The sequence below is a fragment of the Antechinus flavipes genome, chromosome 3, assembly GCF_016432865.1.
Source record: "Antechinus flavipes isolate AdamAnt ecotype Samford, QLD, Australia chromosome 3, AdamAnt_v2, whole genome shotgun sequence".
Classification (NCBI taxonomy): domain Eukaryota; kingdom Metazoa; phylum Chordata; class Mammalia; order Dasyuromorphia; family Dasyuridae; genus Antechinus; species Antechinus flavipes.
The window spans coordinates 197,517,044-197,529,525 of NC_067400.1; the positions used below are offsets into that span (position 1 = coordinate 197,517,044).

A 12,482-nucleotide genomic window follows, 5' to 3' on the forward strand; every position below is an offset into this window, starting at 1 on the left:
TTTTATGAGATCATTGTGGACCAAGTAAAGAGAAATACTGCCTCAGCAACATTGCTTGCAGGTATTTTAATTACTGAACAGCTGTACTCAAACTATATTAATTAATGAATTAATATTAACTTAAAGGATCTCTATCATGACTAATTATAGATGTCTTTGATCCTGTCTGTTTTTAAAACATTTTTACCAACATTTTAGACAAAAGCATACTTAATAAATGTTTATGAATACAACTCCATTGGGCTCGTCACACTATTTAAATGCCAAATGTACTATTGTCAAAAAGATTATTTTATGAAGAAATCACACAGGGCAAGTGTTCACAAAGTAGTCAGAAAGAGTGATACAAGAATTCTCTCAAGATCTCTCTTAACAACTTTAGAATTGATTGTGTGATATGGGAGATACTGGCACAGGACTGTCCTCATCAGAGAAGGTACTATGTTCTATGAGCAAAGAATAATTAAATTAGCTCAGGAGAAACATGAGATGTGCAAAGTTAGAGAGTCCACCCACAAAAAAATGTTCATGGGGACTATTTATGTCTGACCTGTGGTAAAGCATTCTGAACTAATCTTGGTCTGATCAGCCATAGTCAGACACACTGTAACTTGATTAACATAGTGATGTTATCTTGATTCTATTCAAGAATGAAGGATAGCAAGCATGCCACATAAATTTTGAATAGTTGTGATATTGAATTATACAGGTAATGAGATGGGTCAGTGGATAAAGCCCTGGACTTGAAGTCAGGAAGAAGAATTTAATGCTTGTGTAGATAGTTTCCATGTGACTCATAACAAGCCACTTAGTCTCTCTCACCCTCAGTTTCATTGCCTTAAATTTCTCTTCTAGCTCTAAATCTGTGATTCTATAAATCTCACATTAAGTCAGGTAATAGTAATGGAACAGCTAGATGACCTTGATTTGTTTATTTCACCAGGTCCACATAGTAGGTTGCATCTCAAGATACTGAAAAAACCAATACTTGTGAGTGTTAAGTTACTTTAGTTATTTTTGAAAGATCAGACAGAATGGGAGAAATAATGAAAAATGCCCTGATTTTCTTTCTTTCTTTCTTTTTTTTTTTTTGCCGAGGCAATTAGAGTTAAGTGACTTGCCCAGGGTCACACAGCTAGGAAGAATTAAATGTGTGAGGCCAGATTTGAACTGGGCCCTTCTTGACTTCAGAGCCAGTGCTCTATCCATTGTGTCATCTAGCTGTCAGACCATGACTTTCAAAAAACCAGAAGACAGTTTATAAACTATATATCTATATACCTTAATTCCTTAGAAAATTCTCCCTAATTCCTTAAAAAATTCCTTTAAAACAAGGATTGACTAGGGGACATCAGGAAAAGGAAGCAATTATCACTTCTCAGTAACATCTTCATGGAGAAAGGGTCATGTTATTTCCACTTCATTTCCCTTTTTTGACAGACATTAGATAGCTATATGAGGAATATTGTATATGTGTATATATATATATATGTAGTGTGTGTAAATTTTAGCAAAGCATTTGACAGTCATACTATTCATGTTTGCAATATGGAGAAATACATAATAGAGAAATATAATTTAATGAGTCAAGACAGGTTAGACTATTGGGTCAATTCTAATAAGTAAGAATGCAGTGGAGTTAATTATAAAATTCTTATTCTTGGAGTTTAAACTCGATATAAATAAAAAGTATGCTGCAAAAGGCAAAATATTTTGTTTAAGCATTAAAGATGCATGAGGTCTAGAATTAAAGAGGTAATAAGCACACAGTATTCTTTCTTATTCACACTAGATCTAAAGCATTCTTTTCAGTCCGGGTAATATATTTGAGAATGAGATTGATAAAACTAAAATTTCCATAGTTGGGGAATGAGGGTGATAAAAAACCCTCAAGATCATGCTATAAAAGGTTAAGTTTATGAACTGGGATAATTTTGTCTGAAGAGAAAGCTTATGGAAGCCATGACAGCTAGCTTCAAATAGTTTAAGAAATTTCTAATTGAAGAGATATTAAATTTGTTTCCTTTGGGTACAGGAGACAAACTTAAGAATAAATAGTTAAGGATTATTTAAAAGGGATTATTAATAGTTTATATCAGGAAAAAACTTTTTTTTGGCCAACAGTGAAATGAGTTTCCTTATCAGCTAAATCTATAATCAAAGACCTCACCTGAAGTCTTCAATCAAGGAATGATTATGTGTTTCACATTTTGTAGAGGAAAATATTACTCAGGTATGGGTTAAGCTAAATGATTTCTGATATCTTTTCCAATTCTGTGTTTCTGGATTAAAAAAACACACACAATAACATGAAAATTAACCAGTATAATACTGGGATATTAAGAAAACTTACTTTATTTTAATTTCTAAAGTTTTAAGTGTTTTTATTATCAATTTACTCAACATGACTCAATGTTATAGCATAGCTGTTATAATCACTAACTCAAACTTCTGTAGCTTATTTTTCAACTTTATAATGTTAAAATAATTCCCATGAAAATCTTACTTCCTCTACCTTTCTCAACTTTTTTCTCATTTCTTAGTAATATAAAATAAGAGAGAGATATCAGTTCACTGACAATCCAGGGGTATGTACACATGCCCTTTATGAAAATTTGGTCCATAATAATTTTCATAATCAACCAAAAATGTGCTTATTGCTATCAATTTCAGTTTACCGCCTTAATTTTTGTCACCTTAATGATGCCTTCATTTTGTTTTCTCTAGGACCACCATCAGCTCCAAGGAATGTGATTTTTAACATTAATGAAACAGCACTTATTTTGGAGTGGAGTCCACCAAGTGACACAGGAGGAAGGAAGGATCTCACATACAGTGTTATCTGTAAAAAGTGTGGATTAGATGCAAATAAGTGTGAGGTCTGTGGAGGAGGAATTCGCTTCATCCCAAGACATACTGGTCTTACCAATTCCTCTGTGACTGTGGTTGACTTTGTGTCTCATGTGAATTACACCTTTGAAATAGAAGCCATGAATGGTGTTTCTGAGTTGAGTTTTTCTCCAAAGCCATTTACAGCTATTACAGTGACCACGAATCAAGATGGTGAGTCCTTTTATTTCTCTTTTCTTTTTTATTTAAAGTATGCTGATAACCCATTTTTGAATAATGATTTCATATTCAGAGTAAAACTGGTTTCTTGGCATTTAAATGGATTGTCATATATATAAATGGCATCAGACCAATTATTAAGACTTCAAGTGAGCTATGTCAAATTTTATATTATTGAACTATAAATTTCAGAGTCTCAGCCTAGTTTTACAATAGCATATACCATATCATATAATATTATCATTATCAATATGATTTTACAACCACTGAATAATGAGTTATATGGAATAGTTAATATTTCTCTAATTTCTAATATTTAGCTATAATTAAATCTAACTATAAGATTATAAAATTCCATGATAAAATCATTTATTTGTTTGATCAACAATGTTTAAGTTAAAACATTTTCTGTATGTAACTAATTTCCTCTCCAACATTGTTTTAGATTAAGTTAACAATGTTAGAGTAGGTAAATGGGTAGGTAGATACTTGGATAGATAGACAGATATTAAGAGAAAAAACCTGCTTTCTATTCCATTTACAAATGTATTTTTCTTAAAGAGAGAATAATAAAAGAAAAGCTTAATATTTAATACATTAATTTGTTAAATCAAATATGTCTTTAGCTGAAAAGAACTTTCTTACAACCAAAAAACAAAAAACAAATATGCGAAGAAAAACAAATATGAATGGTAAAATACACTTAATTTCCACTACAATTTTAAGACTTTGGAGAGGTACTCATCTACCACTTATAAAGTATCAATGTTCATTAAAAAGTATCACTAATAACATGAGAAAATTAATAGAAATGTATTCAATACTTAAATAAAAATGAAGTTTTTGAAAGGAAATTGTTGAAGACTTCCCAATGATATTTTAGACTTTTGAAAAGAAGTATATATGGCAATAACATCTCATTGATTAGAAAAGTAGATGTATCACGTCAATCACATTCTCAGAACATGTCTCTGTTGTTTCAGAACATGAAAAATGAATTCCTTATCATTAGTGTACTTTAAAGGGTTTTTTATCTTTCAAAACTATCTCAGTAACATATAATCAATTATGCTGATTACCTCCTTCCTTAGTTTTGATAGTTATATTCATATGATTGAGAAAATATTAGGGAAAGCCCAAAAGGAAATTCTCCTTCCTATTTTTCTTTAGTCTGCGTTTTTTCCCCTGATTTAGTCTATATAAATATTTGTTATATGTACCTCCAAACTAATACATGGCCATATATGTTGCCGTGTATTATTAAGAAACTATCCTCTCTTTGGCATTTAATCTGAAACTAAGTTATAAAATTAAGGGAGAATCTTATGATAAATATAAGCAAATAAAATGGAAATACAAACAATAATGCAATTCCTAGTGAAATATTTTTATAAACATATATACTTTTGCACACACATATATAGATATATATGTATATCTATATTGAGTGTGTATAACTATCTATCTATCTATCTATCTATCTTTATGTGTATAAACTTTTGGCCCAAAAGATGTCATCAAATCTACTTTTCTATTTCTTTGTAGGGCTATAAATAAAGCATCACTTTAATATCAGTTTTGTACTTTGCAAAAGAGATTTTATAGTGTTTATTGCTCCCAAGCATGTAAAAATATAGAAAATGTATTCTTAATGATAATTTTTAGTGCTGCTATTTAATGATGATTAAGGATCTGTGTACGCCATTTGTATGAGGACTTCCCTTATTTATACTTCTCTCTGATATCTACATAAACTTTTAATAAATTTTATCTAAAGCTAATTTCAATAATTTGAATACATATGTTAAATTTTAATTAATTGTGACCTTATATTTAGTTGTGGGCAAACAAACTCTAATCTGATTGACATCTAGAAGCCTTGAAAGGTTTAAATTTTGGAGGGAGGATGGCATTATCTAAGTTAAATTTATGATATGCAGTTATATTTATTTTTTGAAATGACATTTAACATTGTGTTTGTTTTATATCAAAATCAAATTTTATTGTTATTTAGTCTAACATTGATATTCTTATGGTGCTATAATTTAGGACAGCCTGACAGGACAAACAAATGTGTCTAAACTGTCTTGATATTCTAAATCATGTTTATATTCCAATAAATTATGTAGGGAAAATAGATTTTTAAAATCTGTCTCAGAAATAAATGTGTCTATATGATAATTTTCTAATAAGTACCATAATAAGGAAAGCAAGTTTGCATAAAACAAAATAGTAACAGCATTTTATACACAGCCAATATGTGATAATATTTAAGATAGAAGCAAATATTATAGTATATAATGTTTAGACAATATGAGTAATAATCATGTTAGTAGCAAGTAGCCTAATAAAGTACTCTTTAATGGAGGTTATTAATTATTTTCAGTATTCTTTTGTTTTAGCCATAAGAAACTACTTTTGAAACATTACAGTAATATAAATTTGACTGTGGAGATATAGAAGAAGCTCTGTATCCAACTTATAATTTGCAGCAAGGATAATTATACTAGCTTTTATCTAATATGTTCTACAGATTAACTCTGCACCAAAAATATTTCCTTAATTCTAATGTGCTTATGTCTGAAATTTCATCTATGGCTCCATCTTCATAAATTTTCCACCCTTTTTTGGTCCTCAGGTTAGAATTATTGTGATTTGGCATGATACATAGTAAGCTATTAACAAATTCTTCTTGATGGTTTAGAAGAGAGAAAAGAAACTTGTGTTAAGGATTATGTTGAGTGTTAAGAGAAATGAAAAGGAAAATAGGAGAATACCACAGATAAAATTCACAAAAGTAATTCATAAATTTTTTGTCAAGGTTTAAGTTTAATGTTAAATACTTCAAATTTAATGTTAAAATTGGAGAAAATAATTCACATCATCCTGTTTATTGTCCATATGGGAATGAATAAAGAATGAATAAATAAAAAATAACTACGTCTTTGCTATATGTTAAGCACTATTTAAAGTGCTAATAAGAAATGAGAAAATCCTGAACCTCAAGGAGGACAATGATACACATAATGGGGTTATGACGTGGAGTTATGAAATGAAGTTTCATTTGGAAGATGCCAGGAGTAGTAAATAGAGCCATAGTGATGCAAGGTGACACACTATATTTCTAATAGCAATAGTAGTAGTTGATTTGATAATGACAGAACTAAAAAGCAGAGAGGGAGGAAGACAAAGTGGAATGTGTATGTTTACAAGCAAGAAGTAATTCTTTTAAAAACAGGTTTCCAATGTGGGTTTTCCAAACAGGTCTGAAAAATATTGAATTCTAATGCAAAAATATTGTAGACCCAAAGTAAATGGTTGAAGATATCTCATCATATTTCAGCTTATGAATTTTCTTTTTTGTATTTTCATTTAAAGTAGAAGTGATGCTGAGCAGATAAATCACAGTTAACAAAGGAAATGTTCAGCAACTGAAGAGGCTATATTAAGCAGTGGAACAGATAAATAAACAATGGGAAATGACTATAGTAATGTGTTTGATAAACGCGAAGATCCAGACTTCTGGGAAAAGAATTCACGATTTCCCAAAAATTGCTGGGATAACTTGAAAACAGTTTGACAGAAACTATATTATAGACTAACATCTAATGTTATATAGTAAGACAAGGCTAAAATGCGTACACAATTTAGACCCAAACTGTAATACCACAAACAAATTAAAATAGCATGGAATAGTTTACCACCTGCCTGAACTATTGAAAAAATTCCATTAATAATGTTAATTCTATTAACATTATTGTCCTTTTGTTTTAAAAGATGAATTTTATTAATACATTTCTAATTCTATAAAAATAAATATTTAGTACATTGGTTTGTATGGCATTGAATAAGTATATTAATTAGATAGAATTGTTATTTTTATTACATTGTCAGCCAAACCATATGCAATTGACGTTTTTTCAGTTCTTTAGATATGATTTCATTTGTGTAATAAAGTGTTTTGTAGTTGTGTTCACTTATTTCCTGGTTTGTCTTGACAGGCAGACTTCCACATATTTCATATAATCCACAGTTATTTTAAGTGGAATTTCTCTTTTAATCTCTTCCTTTTGGACTACATAAACATAATGGTTTCTGTGGGTTTATTTTATATCTTAAAGCTGTGCTAAAGTTTTAAATTATCTCAGATAATTTTTAATTAAATCTCAGACATTCTCTATTGATATTACCTCCAAAGAGTGATGGATGATTTTGTTTCCTCATGAACAATTCTATTTCTTTCAATTTCTTTTTCTTTTTTATTATAGTTAGCATTGCTAGAAGAATATTGAAAAATAGTGATGATAATGGACATACTTGTTCATCCCTGAATTTAATGAGAAAATTTCTAGCTTCTCCCAACTCTATATAACATTTGCTGATGGTTTAATATAACAATTACTTACCGTTTTAAAGAAAACTCCATTTATTCCTATACTTTCTAGAACTTTTATTATGAATGACTTTTGTATTTTGTCAGAAAGCTTTTTTACATATCTATAATGATGGAGATAATCTTATGATTTCTGTTGGTTTTGTTATTGATATAGTCAATTATGTTGATGTTTTTGCTAACATTGAACCAAGCTGCATATTCCTAATATAAATACCACCTGCTTATAGTCCATGATCCTTGTGTCATATAGCTATAATCTCCTCGCTAGCATTGTATTTAAAACTTTTGCTTTAAATTAGGAAAATTGGCCTAGTGTTTTTTCTCTGCAGGATTTATCACAATGTTTGTGTTGTAAAAAGTATTTGGTAAAGTTAACTTCCTTAACCAATTTTTTCCCCAAATAGTTTACATTGCACTGGAATTAATTGTTTAATTTTTTGGTAGAATTCACTCGTGAATCCATTTGACCAATACGTGTTAAATATGTTAAAGTATAAGTTAAATACAATATATGTATATGTGTCCTAACAGTTATTTTGCTGTACAAAAAGAGTCGGACTTGGAAATAGTATACAATTAGCCTGTGAAGGAAATCAAAATTGCAGACGGACAAAAATAGAGGGATTGGGAATTCTATATAATGGTTCATAGTCATCTCCCAGAGTTCTTTCCCTGGGTGTAGCTGATTCAGGTCATTACTGCTCTTTTGGAACTGATTTGGTTCATCTCATTGTTGAAGTGGGCCACGTCCATCAGAATTGATCATCATATAGTATTGTTGTTAAAGTAAACAATGATCTTCTGGTCCTGCTCATTTCACTCAGCAACAGTTCATGTAAGTCTCTCCAGGCCTTTCTGAAATCATCCTTCTAGTCATTTCTTACCCAACTATAATATTCCATAATATTCATATACCACAATTTATTCAGCCATTCTCCAATTGATGAGCATCCACTCAGTTTCCAGTTTCTGGCCACTACAAAGAGGACTGCCAAAAACATTCTTGCACATACAGGTCCCTTTCCCTTTTTAAAAATCTCTTTAGGATGTAAGCCCAGTAGTAACACTGCTGGGTCAAAGTGTATGCACAGTTTGATAGCTTTCTGAGCATAATTCCAAATTGCTCCCCAGAATGGTTGGATCTATTCACAATTCCACCAACAATGTAATCAGTGTCCCAGTTTTCCCATAACCCCTCTCACATTTCACATTACCTTTCCCTATAATTATAGCCAATCTGATAGGTGTGTAGTGGTATCTCAGAGTTGTCTCAATTTGCATTTCTCTGATTAATAATGACTTAGAGCATCTTTTCATATGGCTAGAAATAGTTTCAATTTCTTCATCTGAGAATTGTCTGTTCATATTCTTTGACCATTTATCAATTGGAGAATGGCTTGATTTCTTGTAAATTAGAGCAAATTCTCTATATATTTTGGAAATGAGGCCTTTATCAGAACCTTTGACTGTAAAAATGTTTTCCCAGTTTGTTGCTTCTCTTCTAATCTTGTTTGCATTAGTTTTATTTGTACAAAGGCCTTTTAATTTGATATAATCAAAATTTTCTATTTTGTTATCAATAATGATCTCTAGTTCTTCTTTGTCACAAATTCCTTCCTCCTCCACAAGTCTGAGAGGTAAACTATCTTATGTTCCTCTAATTTATTTATAATATCATTCCTTATGCCTAAATCATGGGCTCATTTTGATCTTATCTTGGTGTATGGTGTTAAGTTTTGTCAAACAATGAATTCTTATCCCAAAAGGTAGGATCTTTGGGTTTGTCAAACACTAGATTGCTATAGTTATTGACTATTTTTCCTGTGAACTTACCTTATTCCACTGATCAACTAATCTATTTCTTAGCCAATACCAAATGGTTTTGGTGACCGCTGCTTTATAATATAGTTTCAGATCAGGTACAGCTAGGCTGCCTTCATTTGATTTTTTTTTCATTAATTTCCTTGAAATTCTCAACCTTTTGTTCTTCCATATGAATTTTGTTATTATTTCTAGGTCATTAAAATAGTTTCTTGGGAGTCTGATTGGTATAGTTCTAAATAAATAGATTAATTTAGGGAATATTGTCATCTTTATTACATTCATTCAGCCTATTCAAAAGCACTTAATATTTTTCCAATTATTTAAATCTAACTTTATTTGTGTGGAAAGTGTTCTGTAATTTTGCTCATATAATTCCTGACATTCCTTTGGTAGATAGATCCCCAAATATTTTATGCTATCAACAGTTATTTTGAATGGAATTTCTCTTTGTATCTCTTGCTGATGGATTTTGTTGGTGAAGTATAAAAATGCTGCGGATTTATGTGGATTTATTTTGTATTCTGCAATTTTGCTAAAGTTTTAAAGTATTTCTAATAGCTTTTTAGTAGAATCTCTGGGGTTTTCTAAAAATAACATCATATCTTCTGCAAAGAGTGATTATTTAGTTTCTTCATTACCTACTCTAATTCCTTTCATCTCTTTCTCAACTCTTATTGCCAAGACTAGCATTTCTAATACAATGTTGAATAATAAGGGTGATAGTGGGCAACCTTGTTTCACTCCTGATCTTATTGGGAATGGTTTCAGTTTATCCCCATTACATAGGATGCTTATTAACGGGCTAACAGTTTTAAATATATACTCCTGACCATTTTAAGGAAAAGTCGATTTATTCCTATACTCGCAAGTATTTTTATTAGGAATGGATATTGGATTTTATCAAATGTTTTTTCTGCATCTATTGAGATGATCATGTGGTTTTTGCTAATTTGGTAATTTATATAGTCAATTATACATATATATGCATATATATATGCATATATATATGCAATTATGCTAATAGTTTTCCTAATGTTGATTCAGCCTTATATTCCTGGTATTCCTACTCGGTCAGTGTGTATTATCCTGGGGATGATTTTCTGTAATCTTTTTGCTAATATTTTATTTAAGATATTAGCAACAATATTCATTAGGGAGATTGGTCTATAATTTTCTTTCTCTGTTTTCACCCTACCTGGTTTAGGTATCAGTACCATGTCTTTGTCATAAAAGGAATCACTATTACTTCAAATAGTTTATATATCATTGGAGTTTATTGTTCTTTCAATGTTTGGTAGAATTCACATGTAAATCCATCTGGTCCTGGGGATTTTTTCTTAGGGAGTTGATTAATAGCTTCTTCTATTTCTTTTTCTAAGATGGGACTGTTTAACCAATCTACTTCTTCCTCTGTTAATCTGGGCAAGCTATATTTTTGAAGATATTCTACCATTTCATTTAAGTTATTGAATTCATTGGCATAAAGGCTGGGCAAAGTAATTCCTAATTATTGTTCTAATTTTCTCTTCATTAGTGGCAAGTTCTCCCTTTTCATTTTTAAGACTAATAATTTGATTTTCCTCTTTCCTTTTTTCAATCAGATTTACTAAGAGTTTATCTATTTTGTTGCTTTTTCATAGAACCAAGACTTAATTTTATTAATTAATTCAATAGTTTTTAAAATTTCAATTTTATTAATCTCTCCTTTTATTTTTAGAATTTCAAATTTAGTGTTTTACTGGGGGGGTTTTCATTTGTTTCTTTTCTAGCATTTTTAGTTGCAAGTCCAATTCATTTACCTTCTCTTTCTCTATTTTAGGTAAGTAGGCCTCTAGAGATATAAAATTTTCCCTTATTACAGTTTTGGCTGTATCCCACACATTTTGATATGATGTCTCATTATTGTTATTTTCTTGGGCAAAGTTATTAATTATGTCTATGATTTGATGTTTCACCCAATCATTCTTTAGTATGAGATTATTTAGTTTCCAATTTTTTTTTGGTCTATTTTCCCCTGGCTTTTTATTGGATGTAATTTTTATTTCATCATGATCCGAAAAGGATGCATTTACTATTTCTGCTTTTCTGCATTTGAATTTGAGGTTTTAATGTCCTAATATATGGTAAATTTTTGTATAGATTCCAGGAAATGTTGAGAAGAATTCTTTCTGTCTCCATTTAATTTTCTCCAAAGATCTATCACACCTAACTTTTCCAGTGTTCTATTTACCTCTTTAACTTCTTTCTTATTTATTTTGTGGTTTGATTTATCTAGTTCTGAGAGTGCAAGTTTGAGATCTTTCACTATTATAGTTTTGCTGTCTACTTCTTCTTGCAGCTCTCTTAACTTCTCTTTTAGGAATTTAGATACTAATGCCACTTGGTGCATACATGTTTAATATTGATATTGCTTCATTATGTATGCTACCCTTTAGCAAGATAGAGTGCCCTTCCTTATCTCTTTTAATTAGATCAGTTTTTGCTTTTGTTTGATCTGAGATCAACCTGTTTTTTTTTTACTTCACCTGAAGTAGATTCTGCTCCAGCCTTTTACCTTTACTCTGTATGTATTGCTCTGCTTCAAGTGTGTTTCCTATAAATAACATACTGTAGGATTCTGGCTTTTAATCCAGTCTGCTATCCACCCACGCTTTATGGGGGAGTTTCACTCATTTTTTGGTTTGGTTCATTCACATTTATGGTTAAAATTACTAATTCTGTATTTCCTGCCATTATGTTAACCCTTAGATTATCCTTTTGTCTTTCCTTTTTCTCTTACCTCCTTCCCCGATATTAAACTTATGAACACCACGTCCTTCACACAGTCCTCTCTCTTTAGGATTCCTCCCCCTCACTTTCCCTCCCTTTTTCTTAAACCTTTCCCTTACAATTTCCCTATTCCCTTCTATTTAGCCTACTCTTTTCTTTTTTGCTTTTCCCTTCCCAATTTTCAATGAGGTGGGAAAAGTTTCTCTGTAAACCAAATATGTCTAATATTTTCTCTTTGAGCCAGTTCTATTGAGAGTTAGATTCACACTATTTCATCCCCCTCCCTTCTTTCCCTTAGATACAATAGATTTCCTTTGCCTCTTCATGAAATGTAGTACCTCCATTTTTCTCTTTTTTGGGTACAATTTCCTTTCTACCTCTAGATCCTTTTTCTATTATAACAGTAAAATCAAATTATACATGC

At 30.6% G+C, this 12,482-nt stretch overlaps 1 protein-coding gene across 1 annotated transcript in view; it reads left to right on the plus strand.

Moving 5' to 3' along the window:
* The window catches only part of EPHA6 (EPH receptor A6), a 983,513-nt gene that overhangs the window by 299,885 nt on the left and 671,146 nt on the right, over nt 1-12,482 (plus strand). Inside the window, 1 exon segment of the mRNA XM_051984381.1 lies at nt 2,728-3,063. Coding sequence (XP_051840341.1) covers nt 2,728-3,063 — 336 coding nt within the window.